The following is a 23236-nucleotide window of genomic DNA, read 5'->3' as shown; positions in this document are numbered from 1 at the left end:
TAAATTTACGGGAAACAGATATGTCTCCGTGTTGTGTTCGTTGGCGAGGAACAAGGACGATTTTGTTCGAGAGCGAATCGATAATCAGAAGGGAATATGAGTTGGTTCCAGGACTTATTAGAGTTCCAGGCTTACGTACAATCAATGTTAAGGAGAATACATTTGACCTTTGGGACTTATGTTTCCGTACAGTGTTTGTTGGAAGAAACTTTTATTCGAAAGTAAATTGATTTAGAGAGGAATGTAAATTTGCTTTAACGTGAAATAGGGATGGTCTAAGTCAATGTTAAAAATAAATGCAATGTCATATCTTAGCCCAAAAATGCTGATTGTGGAGTCTATATCGATTAAATTGCAGTCCTCGATTATTTCGTCGAATATAAGAAAGTAGAATTCTGCGATGATTCTCTTAAAACTGCTTGCAGGTGAGTAGAAAATTCGTATCCCTTGCGCTACGAAGTTGCAAAACGGGTGAAAAAAAAAAAAAAGAAAAGAAAAAAAGAAGGAAACCGTGCATCAGGTCGGTAACGAATTATGAATTAATCTTAAACTCTAAGGTAAGCCATTGAACTGAATTTACAGTGCGATAATGAGGTCGGTTCAATTATATCTAATAGCGTCGAAAGTGCTGTACCAGTGCCTCTCGTTTGTTTTAGGTTGCATTGGTGAACGAGTCTACTACGGTTCTTTCGCGCATGCCGTTTCTCGTTCGCGTTTCTTTCGCTCGATCATTGATCGGAGAAATCAGATTCTGAATCGAATTGGAGCAATCGTTCGACTGAAGAAATAATTTTTCTCGAAACGAATGTGCGACTAAGAAGTATCATCGTTAAAAATAAAAATGAAGAAACGACATATTATCATCGATGGTCGATAATTATCGATTTATTTGCGAAGATAAGGGTAACCTAATTCTCTTGGCAAATATATTGTTGCAGAGCTCTTACTAAGAATGATTATAAGAAGAATTAACGAGGAATAAAAGTAGATTCAATTAGAAGGATGAAAGCGATATACTATTTTAAATCTCTCGCACTGTAATAAAATCGCGGAGATTAACCAAAAGGGGACGAATTAAAAAATATTCCTTTGTTTGCAACATCGATGTGTTCATTAAAGCGATAATACAGATAAACAGAGGCGTAAGATTAATGATAATTTGTCTGCGTTGGAAATTGATAACGCTTATATCATGTCCTTGGCCAACGAGTCGCATGCAAGCATGAATGGTCAAATACTATGCACGTGCTCGAAATGCGTTACATTAAAATGAGCTGTTCATATTGATTGATCTGATGAGATATTTAATTGATGAAGATGGTATGCTTATCTATTGCGTAATAATTGACTATTCTGGTTCTAAACAATACAGTTTAACGCCGCAATTTAACAGTTTAACAATACAGTAATCATCGGCAACATGAAAGAAAAATTATCATTCAGAGTTCTTTAAAGACACGTATTTTCGAAAGTTTTAGAACAGACTGAAAATATGTTGTTATCAGGAACGACATTTGAAGAAATATTATTGTTTCTTTATAACTATAACAGTATTGGTCAGTTAGAACTGAATAAATTATTGTTGAAAATATTATCTTGCCGGTATAATACCGGCAAATAAATATTAATGATAATTTTTATTCCTGTCACTTTTGTGCACTCATTACTAACATTTTATCTATGGAGATACCAATGGTCTACGACTCTACAAAAATTCATCATTGCATAATTTATCGCTCGTGAATTAAACAAATAAGGTCGATATTTGTATCAATTATAGTATGTTTTCCGATAACGGTATTACCAAGAAATGTAAAGTGTTTCACAACAAAATACTTTTTCCAAGAACAGATTTGCGATCCATAAAATAACGAAAACTTGAATACAAATTTTTCAAATATATCATAATATTAATTTTTCCTTTTATAGCTACAAATCGCACAAAAGATTTCTCAGTATTTACTTTTCGTTTTCATAACGAGAATAAACGAAATCGTGTATCTGTTTTGCATCATCATACGGCACAAATATAAGTCCAACAACGATCATAGCGGATTTTTCAAAACCACGAGCAGTGCGTACAAAGCGTACTTTCGCGAGAAATTATTGTAATCTTATCGATCTCATTAGCACTAGCCTACTCATACTGTTCCCGCTTATCTCGTTATTTTTTGTTGTTTTCCCATACCGTTTAATGTCGACAAAAAGCCGAGCATAATGATACTCGTGGATGCGTGAAACGATTGCATAAAAAAGATAACCAAGTATGCTGCTCCTAACGAACGTGCATTTACGGGATTGGAATGGATGCCAACCTTGCATCGACGTAGCATGCAATAAATAAATCGTAAATAAACTCGTTCTAAAGAAAACTGGAATTTATTAAATTCATTCATCAAACTTCCGAAGGAGGGAACTTATCTTGAAACAAGATTCTATTTTTGTTGAACTACGATCGTAAGAATAGATTACGAGAAATTGATTTTATCGAGTCGATATTTATTTTCGCCTTACAATTGATTTGACAGAGAAATGTACGTTTGAACGAAAATTTTTTTAAATTTATAAATCTTTGCTAGATTCCAAAACCGTCATGTTTGAAATTTTTGTGAGTTCCAACAACTCAAAAAAATTTTTGGAACAATAAATCTGTTTAATTTTCAGAATATTTCCAGAATATAAATACATGTGCATTTACTAGTAACAAATTTGCAATCGCTACGTTTACTTTAATAAAAAGAAAAAAAAAAAAAATACGAAAATATATGAATGCAAGGATACATGGTGTGTGTTCATAGCAATCGACTCGAGTGCTGACCATATTCTATTACTTTCCACATTATTATAAAACATAGTATCTCGATGATATCAGAATTTCTGTTTTTATCGCCAATCAGGCTCGTGCACGTACGTAAAAGTAGATTAACAAAGTTTATCTGAGGTTTCAGTGCTTTCCCTGTTGTGGCCACGAATAAGATAGTGATAATTCGTACTAATGCAAAGTGAAGTTGTTTAGATATGAATTTTCAACGGTACTACGCATTGGAACTTTTGTTCGTTCTAAAAAGATTAGAAAAAGTGGAAATTTACATCGTTTTTGTATAATAATTGCAAAGCGAATATTATCGTTTGTAATTAAACCAGCATGTATAAGCATGCAATAAATACTAACCGTATCCAGTAAAACTATATTTGTGTTTATTTTACTTTAAATTTTACGTTCGACAAAATTTTTCTAAGAAACAATTTAATAGCATTGTATTTTATGCACTGCGATATGAACTACTGTATTTATGGGTTAGATAGATGATTTATTGACAATTTATTGCAATTCAATGACTGCCCTGTCTATACTTTTGTATCGTATACTATTGTAGATGTTAAAGGATTTGCATTCGTGAGTAAGAAAAATTCACATCGATAGACAGTCGAAATATTTTTGCCAAGTAAGGTGAAAGGGAAGTACCACTCGTAAATATAGATTACAAACTGATGTAAACATATTATAGTGTTAAATACGCTTTCAAGTATTATCGTTGTATTTACGGGACGTTGACTTTGTTCATTTTTATTTGTTTAAAATTAGTATTGATACGATTCAAGTGAAATTAAAATGGAATATCTATATATTTTTTTTAATAAAAGAGGAACGGGACTTTACGTTTCGTATCGATAATTGATTGCGTTGATGCAAATGAACAAGTAGCATTTTCGCTCCAGTCAACTCATTTACATTACTGACAAACACGAACGTTACTGATGAAAATTAATCGAACATTCGACATTTTGCATGAGAATTATGCGTAAATCCGACTCCAATTTTTATGAATTCGTAATCGTTATTAGCATGCATGAATTTCTACGCATAATTATTCTTAATTCAACTAATTAATAAGGATAAGGATAAAGTTTTACAAGCGTGTTTCTATCCAAGTAAATAACAGCTTATACGCTGTTAAAGTGACAGCAACTCGCTTGAACTCGGAAGCCTTGTAAATCCGAACGAAACACCTTAACTAAACACCCAGAACTTCTACAAATCGTTGAAAAACCCACAAGCCATTACCAAGACAATCGCCTACGCCATCTAAAAATACTCGCCTGAATGATCGACCACCCCAAATTCTTCTTTTACCTAATCTATCGAGAAGTAAACGCGACTTTTCGAGCCTAATCCACGTTCCCCTTTCGAAATCCTCATTCTCGATTGGCAAAGAACAGAAAACGTGGTGGAACAAAGATACTGGACAAAAGATTGAAGAAAGAAAAGGAAAGGAACGAAAAGAGAGGAATAAAGAAACCGAGTCTTCATCGGGGGAAAGTAGGAAGAAAGGAAGCGTATATGGGCCAAGAGCGTATACCATGTGCTGGTAGTTTTACGCGATGGGGGAAGCAGGCTTTTCAGGCAGGAAGAAGGCGGTTCGAGCGGCACCTTGCACACGCTTGCTGTTTCCCTTTCACTCACCTATAGCAGTCCGTGGCCTTGACGCTGGCATGTCCGATCGAGGCGGCATCGGTCAAGGCAGCGATCAGACCGATGACGCCGACAGCGATCAAAAGTCCACTTGGCATAGTGCTTCCTGGAAGGAGTCACACGCCGCTGGTGAGCTCAGGTTAAAAGTCGACGAACCTCTTCGGCCCTTGGTTCAACTCTGACGCCTATGGACGATTTCCAGCAAGCCCAAGATTCTTTCACCCAGTAGCAACAGCACGCAGCCGAATCGTTCGACGATCAGCCGACCGACTGATACGCGTGGCGCGCCACTTACAAACACGGCTCCTGGCGATCGCGCTTGGCCTTCCGCTGACAGTTCGCTACTTGCAGTTGCAGCACGCGAGACACACTGTGGTGCAAACGGCTACTCGCTCGGACACTGTTGATGTCGAAAGCGACCAGCCAATGTATAAACGGAGACACACGACTTTACACTTCTTATCGCTCAAAAATAGACGATGGTCAACAACGCTGAGAAAGAAGCCCGCGACGGAGCCTCTGTTTCCGAACCCTTTGTGCACACTGACGGAACTCGCGATCGGTTATATGAGTCTGGTCGGTTGATAATGAGTCGCTTGTTCATTGGTCTGACACCGGAATACTCCCCCAGCCTGATTGGCTGTCGATTAACTTTGCGACCGCGACGACTAACCGTTTATCTTTCTAAGCGACCAAGGCGAAAGGCTTCACGCAGAGGTTTTTGCCTGTTCTTCCTAGCCAGCACGTGACAAGGATTTGTGATCGACCGTGCAAGGATTTCACGCAATGATCGCCCGTGATTCTTTCATCCGAATTTGTCTTAATGTTCCTTCGGGGAATTTTAGTCAGGCCCTGATGAGACAAGGAATGATTACTGTGCTTGATCTGGATCTTGGACACGGTCATTTTTACCGTTGTCGCTTTTTCTGTTGTCCTTTAGTGCGAACGTTGGAATTTTTTCGATTTTTATGAATGGTTTCCATCCTTTATGTCACCACTTAAAATCATTAATCATGTTTTGTAATTATTCGTAACAGTTTACTATGTGTAGAATTTTGTTTAAAACACGTCAATTACTTTAGCCTTTGATAAATGATGCACAAAATTATCACTCTCTAGGTTTTAGGTAAAATGAAATTCCGGAATTCTAGTATCAAATTCACCGAGTGATTTTGCTATAAATACGTGTAGTGTGATTATTGCACATCCCGGAAATACTATGATGTTTACTGCCTTTCGGGGCAAAAGTTGAATGATTATAATAATCGGTTCATTGATATTAACTGAAAACTCGAAAGTTTGTTTGGTTTGATTCGATAAGATATAGGTAGCTGTTATTGATTGAACTCGACCCAATATTCTTTAAGAATTCTTTAAGAATTCTTCAGATCCGATAATGATTTTAGAATTACCTACATCAGACATCGTTTTTCAGAAATGTGTCGTAACAAATTCGTCATTTATCGAAACCTTAATTCGATTTGTAAGAGTCACGTGCGCGTTCATCTTAACATTTTTCTGATTCTCCTCACCAACACGTGAAAAACTGGGTACAAAGCGAAAAATGTATGGAACGTAGAAAACTAAGGACTCCTGTGAAAAGAAATCTTTTCAAACGCTACAGGAAGGCTACAGGCTATTAAGGAACGGAAGGAAATTAAATTTTTCCGTGATCTCTCTCGTAATAATCCTGCTCCTATATCATTTCGTTTTCTTATATGCTGATGAACTGCAATTATTATCATATCATCTGATTAACGCTTCGTTGCAGACGAGTTAGAAACGCCGCTTCAAGGAAAGTCATGCTACAGGAACAGAAATTAACGAGTCGAATTTTTTATTGAAAATATTCTCGAACGATGAATAATTTTCTTCCTTCATCTATCTTTTTATGGCTGCAACGATTTTAACGCGTAAATTGCCGTATAACTGTTTATTTCTTCTAACGAGACTCACAGAAGGCATTCCAGGCGATTTAGCTTTTCATTAGACGTAATTAGATTCTTTTTCAGTTGCCATAAAAAAAGAAGTCTTGAACGAACGCATCTCCCACGGTATAAAATTTGTTACCATTGTGTCGTAATTTAATCTGTTTAAACAAATTGCTCTTTAAAAGCGATCGTTCCACGACAACTTGCATTCACCTCATGGAAATATCTTTTTCATCCCCATGAATAATTCAAGTAACCACAGAGCGTGTCAACGAGAAGATACTGGACAATCGCAACGGGAACGATGGGAAAATTGTGCTAGTTGTATCCATTCATTACGAACAGATTTAGAGTTTTTCTTTAGCACGCTCGCACGCCGCTAGAACTTTAATAATCACGAAAATTTCACTGGCAATTTTGAAGGAAGAGATTTGACAGTAAATTCACTTCAAAATTAATATTCTTCGATGATTTTCTAAGTAGGATTCATCAAATTTGGAAGTAGAAACGAATACAAAATCAGAAGATATTTTCCTTCGATGTACATAGAAGATAAACAAATTTGTTGTGACGTGTTGCGAAACATGCAGATCATTTTAAATACTCAACAATTTATATAGTTGTCTAAATATTCTATGCCTTATCTGCGATAGTAGTTTTTACATGTCCTCTGTGCGCAATTAGCATTGATAAGCGCCTTCTCTTTTAAATTCCCCTTCGGATAAATTCCCTATTTCGAATAAATGAATAACCTAATATTTTAGTTGACATGTAATTATGTATCGCAAATTACACTTAGCTGGAAGTTAAGAAACAGTTTGTTGGTATTTATGCAAATTTACAGTTACATAGGTAGAGTTGAAATAGTAGAACTTAAACAGAAATTTATTTCATCCGCAAAATATTGCAAGTACTATATCTTTAATATTTTAATCATTTTGGCGTATCGTGTGCTTTCTAGCCACTTGAGTATCTTCGATTTTTCCAATTAATGCATAAACATCCGTTGTTTATGTTCCGTGTACTCATGGATGGCAAATTTTATGATTAATTCCTGTTATTATTACATACACGGTCGCGGATATTGTCTTCCTCTAATTTTGTTCGTGAAATATACATAATTGAAACTAAACATTACTTAACGAGAACGTATACGAATTACGTAAATAATTGTTTATTGTTCGATATCTCTCTTTTGTCAGCGTAAATTTCAGTCGATTTAATACAAGCTCCCATACGTGATTCGAATCGATGATGCAACTTAAGGCACTGAAATACCTAAATCATCTCTCGGTTTTACTCTAGTAGTCACTTTTACTAAAGATTGGAAAATAAAGATACATAATAATTTTATGGAATAAAATTTATATTATTAATTTTCTTTAGAATTCGTTGGAAAAAGATAAATAATTCTATAGATAATAATTTTATTCCGTCATCTGCTTTTTGTCAGAAAATATACAGGGAAATGTATACAATGTATACATTGTATACAATACAATGTATTGAGGTTGATATCTTGCTCATACTTTTCATAACTGTTAATTCCATGTTTTACAATCGCATTCCTAAACCAAAGGAACTTTCGTTTCGACAAACTTTTTCCAAAATTCTGTTCGATCTTTTTCGTTACAACATCGTTATTGAGAACATTTACTAGTTTTTATCATGTGCCTGGCACCGTAAAGCAGCTCACGTATTCCAGATAGCTCAAGCATTTCCTCCTTAGATTACATTAATTACAAACGCTATTCAGAATGTTTATTTGTGGCCGCGTTTTACACTGTTGTTATGTCAGAGTGTAAAATATTACAGTAAATCATTATTACTACAATAGTAAATCATTTAAATATCGCTCACGAATTTCAGATTAGGAAGAAAAAATGATTTATTCCTTTAGGGAAGCAGATAATATCTTATACGCTGTCGTAATAGAATACAACGCGATTATCAATCAATATCCCAAATCGAATGTTTATTTTATTCAGAAAATTATCTGTTCAAGTAATTATCCGATGACGATTCATAATTTCTTTCATTAAAAACAACGTCATTTGACATTTATCTGATACATCTGACACTATGTTTAGGAGAATCGCTACTAATTAGCCAACGTTTATGTAAATCACACGAAAACAGTAACGATTTAGACATTAATAAGCAAATTTGCGATAATCATCGAGATTCTTCGGATAAATCTTGTTTTATTTACGAAGAATGCTTGTAAAATAATTGAACTATCAATTAGTGTTCTTTGTTACGTAAAAAATTGCAAATAATTTATTATAGGAAACGCTATTTATCACGGCTAATATATAGCTGACGGTTGTAGCTATCTGTTTTAAGTTGCTAAACGCCACTCGATGAATAATACGTTCTCGGCACGAACCACGAGATCAAAATGAAAGAAGTCGTCCAAGTCAACTTTCTGCAACTGGATTTTTCTTTATTCATGAGAAAAAGTTTATTTCAGGGAATACAGAGGATGACAGTTTTTAAGTGGTCGCATTCAAGGAATTACAATACCATCAGTTTTGATTATTTTCTTTTAGAAAAATAGGTAAATGTTACGGTAACATGGACAAATATATGGTGGGAATTTTTGACTACAAATATTGTATAAGTTCCTAGGAAAAAATGACGAAGCAATCTTGGAATTCTTACAGTAAAACACACAGATTTAAGTAGTTTTTAGCTCATTTGATGTTATTGTAGGATGTTAATTGTCCTATTTATTATTTATTATCCCTCGAGACGAGCTTCTTCTAATGCACACTTAATCCAAGTTCCGTTGGCGGAAGATCATGGCTGAAAATAAACAGCGAAACTAAAGCGTCCTTAGACAAAATATGATCCATCGCAGCTTACGAGAAATTATGCATGGTATTAACAACGTTTGGAATAAAGCTGCCGAAGAAATGCAGTGTCTGAGAAATTATACACAGTATGAACAACACTTGGAGTAACACTTCCTAAGAATTGTAGTCCTACATTTATTATTTGGTTATACCATAATGAAACGGAGTTACGTAACAACATTACATCAATGTGTTGCAAACATATTTCAACTCTGGCTGAATAATTTGTGCTTCATCCTTGTGAAATAGTGCGCTTTGTTTGAAAAACAATAAAAATGCAACGTGAAATGTGTGACGAGAAGAATTTGAATCGCCGTTGAAATTAATGTTTGACACTCGTAATTGGTTGCAATATTTCATCGGTTTTATCTTCGTTCAATTATGCCATTGATTCGCGAGAGGATTGTAATTAATTTTTAATCGATGCTGTAGATAAATTGTGACGATGTTGAAATTTATAAACGCGGTTTCGAGTACAAATTGATGCATTGCCATTTAAAATTCCAATCTTATGTAAGATGCATTACTCTTAATAACATGATAGCTGTTCAAATCTTACATAAGGACATCGGATCATTTTTGCAATCATGCATGTTCAATCGTGATATAAGGCACACAGTATTTCATATTTTCCGATTTGTCCATGTAGTGGGTGGCTTTCAAATTCTATTTTCTTTGCGTTTACATTTGCGTTTATATTTAACAAACGGTCAAGCTGACAAATAAAAACCTTTAATTCAAACTAATCAAATTTCTAAATCCTCTCGTTTTGTGACAATATTATAGGTTATAATTTCAGATTTTTATTTTAATATTGTCCAACTTTACCATGTAGTCGATGCCTTCCAAATTCTGTTTTTTCTTGTCACTTATGTTTACATTAAATGCTGAACTACCAGGCTGGAATATAAAAAAATTTTATTTGAGATAACCAAATGTTGAAATCCTCTCGTGTCGCGACAATATGTCCAGGTTTTTATTTTTTATCGAGAGAAGAGTTACAACGTTTCTATGTTATTTTTTCTCTTTTATAATTTAATTGTGATTTCGTTGTAATTTTGAAAGATTAGAAGCAGGTTGAAAAAAAAAAGAATAATGAGCAATTCTAGAGTAGCCACATTTCAATGTGCACGTACACCAAAATTCATGATAAAAAATACAAAATTTTCCAATATAAATCCGGAAAAAATTGGAAGCTTTTCTCTTATATTTTTCGATGTTCAGATCGAGAGTTGGTCGTTGTCGAGAGTTTGTCGTACGTTAAAACGCTTTCGCGATAAACTATGGTGTTCGGGTATTCGTAGCTACAGCGCTAGTGAAATATTCGCGGCAAATCACCGTTAAAAAGTTCTCAACTTCTAATGTCCACGTTCAACCTATATATTCAACCTATCGTATGCCGGCAACACGAAATCTGATAAGAAGATTGGCAAGGATCGCAATCTACGACGTGTTTGAAAGGTACCCTCTTGCTCAACTTCAGCCGTCGATACTGGCAATGTAATTTACGAACATTCAAGATATTAACAGAGGGGTAGAAAAGTGGTTAACCTTCCTGGAAACTTTACGGTAGTTTTCCCCCTTATAATGTCGATTGTTTACCAAGATTTCGTTGTACACGAAAAGTTCTATATCAAGTGGCTAGATAATTCATTTTTACAGCGTTTTATTACATACGTTGCAAAGTAAACGCATGTAATTATTTTAATATTAATTATTATTATATATATACCTGTTTATTATTTACTTATTATTATTATACATATATATTTATATATTAATTGTTAATATTATAAATTTAAACTGGAAAGTACTTACCTGTTACGAATTATTTCACCATAAAATACTGCTCGTTTTATTTCATCAGCCATGAGGTTTTTTATATTTACAAATTTCGTAGTTATAGTAAATATTCTCTACATATTTTCTTTTATTTAATTTGTAATGCTGGCTCCTCTAGTTTCGTGCGCTTGCAGACTTGTTATTGCTCTCGAAAGATTAGAATTTGCACATTCGAGTCAGCTACTTTGTATTTTTTTACAGTTGAGCCGATTTCGCCTGTTAAGGGCTACGTACGCAGCTTGTTGAATCGAGTCGAGGGAACAGCTGAGTTAAAATTCAATCGCATCGAGAAGCGAGACGCGAGTGATTTTTATGGAATATCGAGGGAAAGCTTTCGCGCTCCTTTCGGTACGATAAAAACACACGTCTCGTATTCACCGCGTAAACGCGCCTTCGATTCTTCCTAAGGCGGTACATTTGTCATAAAGCGAGACGCGAGAATCCGAGCTTGGCAAAGTGGAATACGATTTTCGTTATAAAATGGACGAATCGTTATGACCAACGACACGACGTTATACTTCAACGTGACAATTTCACGCGAGTCTGTTCGTGTTAACTTCCGTTTTCGATTCAAAACAGAGGAATTTATATTTCCCTGTGAAACTGTCGTTCCAGAAATCGAACTATTCTCCACGATCATGCAAATATCGAAGTTATAACGAAATGTAAATGCAGACTATAGAACACGTTTCATTTAAATCGAATATTTTTTTCTATTTTTTTCGCGATATTGCTATTCCAAAGTTTATTGTCAGCCATTCTGAATATCTGTACTAATTGAAAGACAACGCTATTGGAATATGAATCAAAAGCAAAACGTACAACGTGAAATTATATCGATTAATGGCATCATAAATACGTTCTCTGGATGTCTACTAATCATTCTCTCGTCTTTATCCTCGTTTCAATCCATACATCTTATACATTTTACCTGATGTACCTACAATGATGCAATCTGATGTTTGATGGATAACGATCATCGGGGCCATCGACTCTATGTATTATTCCGCTGCTGGCATCAGCAGGAAACACTTCAATCGAAAACTCAGGGTCGTAATCGTGGCTCCTTTCTTCTTTCGTGAAATGGAAGATGTTCGCCGAAGAGACGCGAGGACGTGACATATCCGGCAAGAACTTTCAGCTTCCTGTTCCGAATGTTACGGTAAATAGCCTTCGAGTACCTTCCTGGAAGTGACGCCTTCCTCAAAAATCGTCATTCAGAGCACTTCTAGCTGAACGGAAGGTCTGAATATTTTACTCGTACTTGGCTTATGTCTTACGTACGAGGCAATTATGACTCACACTTGTCAAGTACAGTATTTTTGTTTCCAAACGAGTACGTAGAAATTGGAGTTGTTGTTGATCTTTTATTTTTGTGTTTACTAGAAATATGTTGTTGGAGAAATTAACACGATGATTTTTATCGATATAGAATCACTAACCATTTTTCCAAGTGTACCGCTAGCTTATAAATATTCCATACGAGATAAATTTGTATGACTTAAAATTGCATTCATTTACGAGTATTAAATGTTTGTATTAAATGTGTTAGTATTTAGTTACAGGTTGTTGATTGTGTGCAAGAATACCACGAAATAATTATAGTCTTATCATCAGCAATTTCTAAAATTATTTTAATGACACGGTAGACGGGGAGGATTTATTGCTATGGACAAGATGCACGATAATGCCATTGTATAGTATAAGCCCGTGTGACGCGGCTGTTCAACGAGTAAATTACACAAGCTGTTCAATATTTAAACACACTTTGTAAATTATAAGCCAAGTAGCGTGTCAATGACAACTGATGAAATAAATATTCTAATATATAATGAAACGGGATAAAAAATCTTTCCAGAAAATGGAGAACGAAGAAAAATGTAGTTTTTCTCGTCCTTTTTGTTGTAATACATACGTCGCGAAATTAAAAAAAATTCAAATTAAGAAAAATCCTTGAGATATCACTTTTGTTTACCGCAGTAAATTTTTATGATATTTTCTTCCGTTTTTAAATCTTTTTTCTTATATCAGATATTTTACATTCTTACTACAATACAAATGTCGTGATAAAAATAACGAAGATCCTCAAGATATTACTTTTGTGCGCTTCAGTGGATTTTTATGATTTTTTTGACTTCCATTCTTATATCTTTTATTATATATCTGATATTTTACATTCCTACGACGATAGAAATGTCGCGATAAAATTAACAAGGGTCCTCAAGACATTACTTTTGTTTATTCCAATGGATTTTTATGATTTTCTCTGACTTCTGTTCTTGTATCTATTGTTCTATATTCGATATTTTACATTTTTACTGCAACACAAATGTCGCGATAAAATTAATAAAAGTCCTCGAAATGTTACTTTCATTTACTTCAGTGGATTTTTGTGATTTCTTTCTGACTTTCGCTTTTATATCACTTATCCTGTATCTAATATTTTACATTTTTACTACAACACAGATATCGCGATAAAATTAATAAAAGCCATTGATATTTTACTCTCATTTACTTTAGTGGATTTTTACGATTTTTTCTGACTTTCGTTTTTACATAATTTATTCTATATCTGGTATTTTATACTTTCTTCTTTCTTGTTACATGATGTACGATCACCAACGATATATGTTCTACAAGAAGTGGTAAGATCAAAATTAAACTCACTTCACGTGCAAAGATGAATCGGAAATTTAGACTGGAATTGTTTCACGTAAGACTTTGCTCTCAAGAAGATTGAGTTTGATGAAAATCCTCCGGAAACACGTGCATGTAAATTTTGATTGTGCGAAGCTATGAACAGATAAAAACCTTCGCCGGCATCATCTAAATTCTTTTCACGTTTGGAAAGAATGGAAGCCCGATAGGTATTTTTAAATGTAAATCTTTGATTTTCAAAATATCAACTCATTTCGAATAAAACATCCCTCTGAAAATTAAACGTTCGAACAAAATGTTCATGAAAAATTTCCAATATCAATAAAAATCTGTCTCCTGTTCCTCGATTCCCCAGTTGTTCGGCGACTTTCGTTACTCTTTACGGCGAATTTACGTTCGTGTAGATGAGAACGGTGAACGAAGGTAATGCAAATCGATGGTGCGCTGTTGGAAACGAAAGCGATTTTCTTAGAAGCCGGGATACACCGCGTAGGTGGTACTCTTTTCGCTTTTCCGGTACGGCGGCTCAGAAACGACTCGAAGTGGCTCGAATGGAAATGAGATCTCTCGTCAATCAAGGTGAATGTCTCTCAAACGGAAACCGACATCGGAGGCGGATACGACAAGCCATAGTAATTAACAGGCGTCTCGATTGCAAATACCAGTGGTATTCTACAAATTGTGGTGTGGACGCGTGTGTGACATAGCCATTATCAGACACAGATAAATCCGTATGCTAGATCTGACTGATATGGTTTCAGCGGTTAAAATTTCGTGTTCGGTAGGGGAACCCGGTATCGTAAACGGAAACTGAGCCAAATATTATGCTCTGAATAGTTGTCATTAGTTGCTGACAATTTTCTCTTGTTCTACGGCGCGGCATGCTCTCAACTAACCCTTCGCCGCTTAAGTGCTGAACCGGTGAATTGCTAACGAGTATTGGCAGAATTATCATACCTATGCATTCTATAAATAGTTAGAAATATTGCTCCCATTTTTTGTCCCTTCGTGCGTTTTGAAACAAATTCTTTTTTCCTTCGTATTAACATAAGTGTCACGTCGGTCGTATAAAAAGTATGAAAATTATTGGAATTTTACTAAAGTGTGACAGATGACAAACGTGGTGTGAATGCGCTAATTTTTTACGTACAGTCGGTTATGAACTGTAGAGGTTCAGTTATTTCGAACGAAATTTTAGTTAATGCCCGATTAACCGAAATGATGTACGTTGAATCCAAAATTCGACGTATTCCAATGAGAAATCATAGATAGCGGGAAACTTAAGTTAGAACTCCTAACCAGGTGAACTATCTAACCCCCGCAAAGTTTCGGTTAATGAAGTTCTGAATTTGGCATCGTTTTCCTAGTTATAGATATGAATCTTCTGCGAGTTTTGATATTAATTCGGAATTAGTGCTACAGGCATCGATGTTAATTTCTTCCATCTCTTTATTAAATAAAAAATAAAGTTCAATAAAATGTCAATTTTGTTTCCTTTTATAACTAGAAGCTGTCCTATACAGAAACAATTTATTGATTCATTATATACTTAAATAACTTCACTTCATTTATTAAATATTAATTCATTCTTTCCTACGCTAATTCTAACTTCAATTGCATCCGTCTTTCCCATTTAAATCTTTTTAATTGAGCAGATGATTGAAGAGAAATTCAATTATATTTCTAAATTAATCTATCACGCAAAAAAACAAATTATCGAAAAATTTTCATCGCATTTATGTGCTTTTACTTTATAGCATCATTTATAGCATTATTTATAGTATATGAACTTTTTCAATAGTGTGAAAATCTATTAACTGCTTTAACATCACGTCAGATGCAAGATATTGGAATATTATAAATAACTTTTACTAAGTGATCCTCATTCCGAAGAACTGAAATTGAAATTAGAATATAAACTGAACTTCCCTCCAAATACTGTCCGCTTTTAGTAAATTCAAAATTATAGTACAATGTCACAGCTAGAATTCAATCCAGTTTCCGCGTTATTGTTAGTTTCTTCGAGTAAAATTCTACCTATCGAGGCAATCAATTTGCCCCTTCTCTTTTTTTCTTCTTGTATATTTCACTTGATATTTGCATCGTGCAAAACAAAAGATTATTAAGATGCTAGGCTCACGTACGAAGATCCGTAGAACGCTATTTTAATGTAAGTATCATCAGTGTTAGTGTATTCGGACGATACCACGTGATTTGGGTCAGGTAGTACATTTAATCTTCATCAGAGCGTGTTTTGTTTGCGAATAATGTAAATTAGACAAGGTATATAGTCATATACTGTAGCCATTATCAGTGACTGGGCAGCTTTATTATTATTACCGGTATTACCGTTAATTTCGTTATTGAAATCGGAACGTGTTATCGCCTTGTTCCTTTTAAATGTATTGCAATTATTTTTGCGAATGCAACAATTTACGAAGTGGCACTCTACGTTTTTTTACGAAAACAAACATATGACTTTTCACCACGCAGGCCGTTCAATCTGCGCACAGACATATGAAACTTTTGCAATTAGTAGAAAGTGGAAGCCGTTCTGATCATTAAGCATAGCATTGGAGGTTTTAATAACTTTGTTTCATCATAAAGTGAAACGAAGTCGAGTTACGTTTGCGACGAAATCGAAGACGCCCCTGTAAAATTTCTATGTTATCACGGATATTCTTGCCTTCTGTTTTAATATATCGTTCTGCTGAAATCAAGAGTTGAGCAAACGAAACCAAAAGAGATACAGTTGCAATTTTGTGAGTAGTACGATCACAGTACGTAGCATTTTTTGAATAATTCGTGCTGTTCCAACTTTGACATTAAAATTGAGATCGTGTGTCCGATGTTCGATATGTTTCGATGTTCAACTTTAAATTGAACCGAGTTACTGATTTCACGGAGCCTAAATTAGTTTTGCAAATAATATAGAGAACATTTGGCTTAAGGATTCATTTTAATTCTGATTTTTTGTACGGCTTCATAAAGCGTTAATTAATTTTTCGAATAATATAGAACGATTAGGAGACGTATTTATGATCTTCTATTCTTTTGTATTTCACAAGATACTGTGTTGATTGCACAACAACATGACGTAACACGACCGAGTTAAATTTAATAGTCCTGTAAGATCTTTACGTCATCCTTCAACTCGAGGTAGAGTTATCGCTTCGCATCGCTTGGAAAGACATTGCCTTACGCTCTGAAAGTACGAATTACTTTCAACCAATGAACTCGACACTTATTGCGAGATGTTTGAAAATGCTTGACACGAAATTTCGTATTGTAGGTATAATGATTTTCGAAATGCAGTGCAAGAACTCGTTCAATAACAGCATAAATAAGATGAGTGCGGGATCTATCTCGAAGTTCCCAACTGCTTCACTTATTCTCCTCGTTTCATTTCTACCTTTCAGTTTCTCAGGGACTATTACCATATTCCAATATTTTGTGTCGTGTACCTATGTATCTGTCTCGTCCAAGAATACGAAGAAATTCGTATATGAGGAGATCCATATGTTTTTAACAAATTTAGGAGTAAAAGTAACGAAAAAAATCAGGAACGTGAAAATATTTGAAGAGTTGAATTAAATACAAATGATCACGAAGATATAAAAATTGTTCAATGCATTCCGCCTATGAATAGTTATCGAAGGACGAAGTTATTAAAGATATCTAATTGGTAATTTCGGCATTTAATGGTTTTTAACGAAACTTTTTACCGAAACTCTTCATATCAGGCTTTTCCAACGGCACAGAAACCAATCAGGCAACGTTACGACGGAAACAATGCGACCGAAGCGTCTGTTTGCGACAGGACGCTTTCAAGCGTTTTCAAATGGAAATTAAGATTTCTTTATGGATATTATGAAACTACCCTACAGATGCAAGTGACTGCATCAGCCAGCCGACGAGGATACGTCAGTTTACGATTTTTACTTTTGCTTTAGCTCCAATAACACGTGAACTGAGCGTTACTACAATTGAACAGCATTTAAGTTTCTGTAGGTAATTCAAGAAATCTTGAGGTTGTTATGGTGAAGAAAAGTTTTGCCCGGTTTAATAAGAGCATTCATAGCTTCTGCAAGTATTCTTATTAGAGAAAATTCTCTATATAAATCGCCCCAGGGTTTCATTGTTGAATGAATATTTGTATGTGTTTGCGATACGCTTACAATCATATTTTCCAAAGATGTTCTATTTTAAAAGAGAAATTTGAATTTCGTTAAAAGTCGAATACTTAAAAGTAGTAAGAGAAATTTCAAAATCTCCTATCAATGCTCGATGAATATTCTTATTCGCCTGCAATCGCTTACTTTTTGCTTAATGGCGTTTAAAGCTTGTAATTTCGCTAATGATCAACTTTAATGTATCGAGTATTACAAAATTTTCCAAAAATCGTAGCAACGATGACGCGTAGACTTTATAAAAATATAAAACAGGTGGATTTGTTTTAGAGCTGGTACACTAGAGATCGTTATCAATGAAATATCAGTCCCTCTTAGGGGAGCGCCGGGAAAAGTTTTTAGGCGACACACGGTTCTCGCTAAATCGATGTTGCTTCGACGACACGATAAATTCCTCGACTCACCTCTATTACGACATGATCGCGACGATCTGTGCCATCATCCATTCTCGGAAATTACCAATGTGAACTGATTTCGGTAAAATCGATTGCACGTATTTCAACATTCGATGTAACGCAGGTTCTATTCTCAAGGCACAAGCTTTATTAAAAAGTTAAAAAATTTAGACTGCAAGTCTATTTCCGACAATCAAATCACCTGAATCTAAGTACATTATAACTAAAGTACTCCTTCAGCTGTAGACCACTTCAGAAGAACGCTTTGAGCGCGTTTTTAAGGTAGGTTCTATCCATAATGCCTCAACTTTAAAATCTTGCTCGACCTTGATGGCCCTTAAGGCAAACTCTTTATTTCACCTTCTATAACGTCCATCTTTTTAAATAATTTAGTTCGATTCATAAGTCTCATAAATCTCATAAATCTCCCTGTTAAGAATATTTTTCTCCCGTTGTTGAATATTTTGATTTGATCAACGTCGTGAATGCAGTGTAACAAAAATAAGAATTCTATTCGTGACTCGAACGATGCAAGAAAGTATATCGACGTTACTTAACCCTCGCGTGAGAAGCTTGTCGTAATTTATTCTATCGAGACAATTTCTTCCAACTGTTTACAGGTTCCGTAAAGCTGTAAGGTCTTTTAAATAATATATATGAGCTTTGCATTCGTGCTAAGTTGCATCGTGAGAAAAAGAAAGCAGACGAGAGGTTTGAAGGGGAAGGAAGTCATTTACCTCGTGTCTCCATGGAATTCAGCAAAGTAAGGATCGCGATGTTGTGCTTAAGGAGACTTTTAAGTAAGAAACTTTTATCGTTTCCAGTAGTTGGATTCTTTTTACGTTTCTGTATTTCCTCCCTTTTTTAAGAGGCATGTAATACGAGATATATCTACTATATTAACAATATAATATAATTCTACTATTGTTATACTTTATTATTCCAATATTAGTATTACTATTATTAACAGACTTTTTAGTAGAGATTGGAACATAACTAGATTATCCTACGACTTCTCTGTGAAGACCGTAAAGTTTCGGGTCCTTATGTTCTCGCTCATATCCTGTTCATTCCGTGTACTTCATTTATCGATTTATTAATTATTTCCTCAATGTCAAAGCGATTGGCTAATACAGCGATCTGCAGTGATCGGCAGATACTACGTATGCAAGTCGAGATACGAAATCAATTAAGATGCTACTGCTACTGCTACTGCTACTTATACTTTGTTAAGGACAAATCTTCTCGACTATCAAAATACGTGTTGCCAGTCATGTATTATTACAAGATAAGCGCCGTTCGTCGAGATTCACGGAACGATAGGTGCACACATTTTTCACAGATAAGGTTCCAATCCAATTACCGTGTTTTCGATTTCTGCAAGTGCTTAAGGCCAAAGCTATACTACCCTTCTATACTAATCAACTACCCCTTGATTCAACTATATCCAACCTTCACCCTTCGGTCAATCAATGGTCAGCCGCGATTACATCTACGACCAACTCTCTCCAAAATCATCCCTGACACGAGTAACAGAAACTTTCGGCTCCAAGTAGTTCTATGAAGAGCGACCATCACACGGATCAGTGGAGGGAAATAATCTATCACTTCTCGAACATTTTCCTCCCTTCGACCATGGGTTTACCGCCTTCTCTCTATCATGATGAAATTCGGGCCCCGAAAAATTTTCTATAGCCGGGGAAGCAATCTCGCTAGGTACGGAGAATCTAGGGAAGAGGGAAGGAAAACGGAGATCAGATTCCCAAGTAAGAAAAATGTAGTAATCTTAAGAACAAGATGCAAGGTACCAGATAAGGGGATTATCCGCAAATTACAAGAAGCTGTTCAAAAATACCGGGAGAATAGCAAGATATGGGGTGTTAAGAAAAAGATATTCTAGTAACAGAAAAGAAAAAAGTACGGACATTACAAAAAGTTCAATGGACAAAAGCAGCAGCATAAATATAGTACAAGATTAAAAAGAAAAATACGCTAGAGAGGAAAGTAGAAGAAAATTCCAGTGGAATAATAGTGCAGGAACAATGAGAAGAAATATCACGTGTATGAGAGAGGTAAAAGAAAATCAAGCAACAAGAAAAAGGAACAAATAGATTCTACGATATCCTTGAACTAAAACGATCTATAATTTCTTACAATTTTGAGAATTGTAAAAGTCAGGAAAACAATTCCTCGAAAAGAGCAATATTTTAAATTCTGTAAAATTGCTAGTCTTCCAAGGCTTCTAAAGAGATTAGTTTTACAATTAAAAGCAATTTTACTTCGAGACCTCTTCATTTTTTCATTTTATTTATGCAAAACGCAACATTTATCAGAAAGCTAATCTAGTGAAAAAATACTTACAAACATTGTCCTTATTTTCGAACGAGTAATTACTGTATAACACGTAGCAAGTTTAAATATTGTATTTTAGCTATCGTATATAGCTTATATTCATTATTTAGCTTTTCGCATTCAACAACTCGCATAATTTTCTATTCGTCCGCGTCCATACTTTTGTTTATTTGTAATGAACTGGAAAGAATAGGCCAAGGCGATACATTAGAACCAGGCGGTTTGCCAATTTCAGAAGCGGTGCTATTTTGACGTCAAATTGCGACGGCAGCGAGCTATTGTTCGACAGCCGACGGTCAGACCATACTTTTTCTCTAGCAATTTTCGCTCTTGCCTCAGAAATTCTTATTCCTTTTTTTCCGAATCTGAACGCGAATATCACAACGTCTCTGTATTTTCATTCGTCGCTTTTCCTTCCTCCTGCGTCACGAGCTTTGTTCATCGTCGAGTCGTTTAATTCTTTAAATCACGCAAGATCGCATTGGTGAGATTTGTTACGCCGTTATCAACTGGAATTTTTCGGATAAACATAGGAAACGACAAGCTCCATAATCTGACGGAAATGGCTGGCAGATTTTCCTAACATTTTGCTGCAAGTTGTAAAGATGGAAATATTTATATTTGTTGAATTGTTGAAGTTTTGTACTTAAATATATCTTGAAAATTGAAGAAATGGCGAACCACGAAATGAAAATGAAAAAACATTTTTTATCTCCTCTCTTCAATTATCAATAACCACCGTTGAATTTCAGAAATAAAATCTACCAAATTATCTCTTTATTTCTTGTAAAGTAATCAAATACTTTTCTAGATGCTTTATTTCTCTCTACATTCAGAATCTGTAAATTTCAAAGTGTACGTGTACGAACGATGGGGTTGCTTTGAGTTAATTAACTGTCTTGTTCTTCTTGGAAGCTATTTGCTGGTTAGAAAGTATTAAGGTTGAAAAACTCCCTGCCCATTCTGTGGTCCCTCGTTTAATGCTCTTGAAGAATTGAAGAAAAACAATGGATTAAACCCCTTATAATACAAGAGGATCCCTTTCTCTCTTCGATATCTCTCTCGCTTTTTTCTTTTCATTCGAGGATAAGAATGTCCCATAGCGTCGGTCATAGTTTGTGCTAAAAGCTTTGCACGGATCGACAATTTTTATGCACCTTTGTAGCGTGCACGACTAAAGCTTCGAGAAAATATTCAGTTCAAGCATGACCATATCGTTCTGCTTGTGGAATCGATATACGATGCGCATATACATGTATATCACACAGATGCTCTTATACGAATTAAATCGCATCGGTATACTGTTTGCCACTGCGTTACATTTCAGCAAAATACACGCGTGATGAATGCACGTTCGATTTATGAATTCGCTCAGTATCGTTGCTCAATAATTGCAAAGTGTAAACGAATCGCGATTATCGTTTCTTTAATTAATAAATATTTCTATTATTAACGCATATTAATGAAATATTATTTCCTAATAAGAGTTAATCCATCAAATTAAGATCCATTTACATTTTCTAGTTAAATCCGTGAGCTTAGGAATAGTTCCTTTTAATTAATACCCAATGCTCGTTGAATTTACTAACAACAAAAAGAAGTTTTTGTCATTTTTGATAAATTTCTAACAACTTTTTACCTCGATCGCAGACATTTTCCCGCGATCTTTTACGAAGCCTGCAGGTGTTTGGCTAGTTTATTTTTGAAAGTTCGCAACATTGTCGCGCGCGTTACAAATTTTTATCGCCAGCCGTAAAACCACGAAGACACAACGTCGGTATGCTTCACGTGCCTTTCATATCTCTGGAAAAAGAATGATATTGTCCCGAGACCATGTGTATTGCTTCGTATAATAAACTGCGTTATTGCATTATACAGCATTATGCAGCATTATGCAGCGTTATGATACCAGAAAGAAGAGTAAAAAACTTGTGACAAGATCTTACATGCCACAAACCATGGAAAATTAGAACAACTTTTTCCTGCATCCGTAAAGAACGAAAATCCGCGTAACTGTGTGCATCTTTTTCTTTGCGTTTTACGTTTTTTTTCGTGGGGATAAATTTCCGAGAATCCCTATATTATGGCGCGTTGGCGCTGATACGTCCATTCGTATCTTACAATAAAGGAAATTTGTCCTCTGTTTCTCAAGTATCACTCGACCGTACATATCGAGGATTGCAACATACTTGCCAACCATTTAATGTAGTTAAAAATATTTGCTTACTCTTCACGTTGAACGTAGTCAAAAAGTTAGGGAAAACGGTGCATAAATAATTACGGTGCATGAATAATTGCGGATGCTCCACACGTCGCTCATTAAGAACATCGTATATTTCTACTTATGTTGTTAATAATTCTACATTTAATAATTTTACTCGTACTTTATGAACAATTTTATAGAAAATCAGTTCATATCTTATCAACCATTTTGTTAATAAATCCTTTCGAAAAATAACATTGATCACTGTTAGATGTAATATTCGTTTTTTAAACTATAATATTCTGTCCTGGAAATTATTAAACGCAAGTTATA

The 23236-nt window shown here is 35.0% G+C and overlaps 1 protein-coding gene across 1 annotated transcript in view; it reads right to left on the bottom strand.

The window, feature by feature from the left end:
- Positions 1 to 5021, bottom strand: part of LOC139993376 (trehalase) — a 31145-nt gene extending 26124 nt beyond the window's left edge. Inside the window, exon 1 of the mRNA XM_072015042.1 lies at positions 4466 to 5021. Within this exon, the coding sequence (XP_071871143.1) occupies positions 4466 to 4572 (107 nt within the window). The 5' untranslated portion in view covers positions 4573 to 5021. The remainder of the gene's footprint in view (positions 1 to 4465) is intronic.
- Between the last annotated feature and the right edge of the window lie 18215 nt (positions 5022 to 23236).

Source organism: Bombus fervidus, chromosome 12 (genome assembly GCF_041682495.2).
Source record: "Bombus fervidus isolate BK054 chromosome 12, iyBomFerv1, whole genome shotgun sequence".
In the NCBI taxonomy this organism is placed as follows: Eukaryota; Metazoa; Arthropoda; class Insecta; order Hymenoptera; family Apidae; genus Bombus; species Bombus fervidus.
This window is presented reverse-complemented; position numbering and strand designations above follow the sequence as displayed.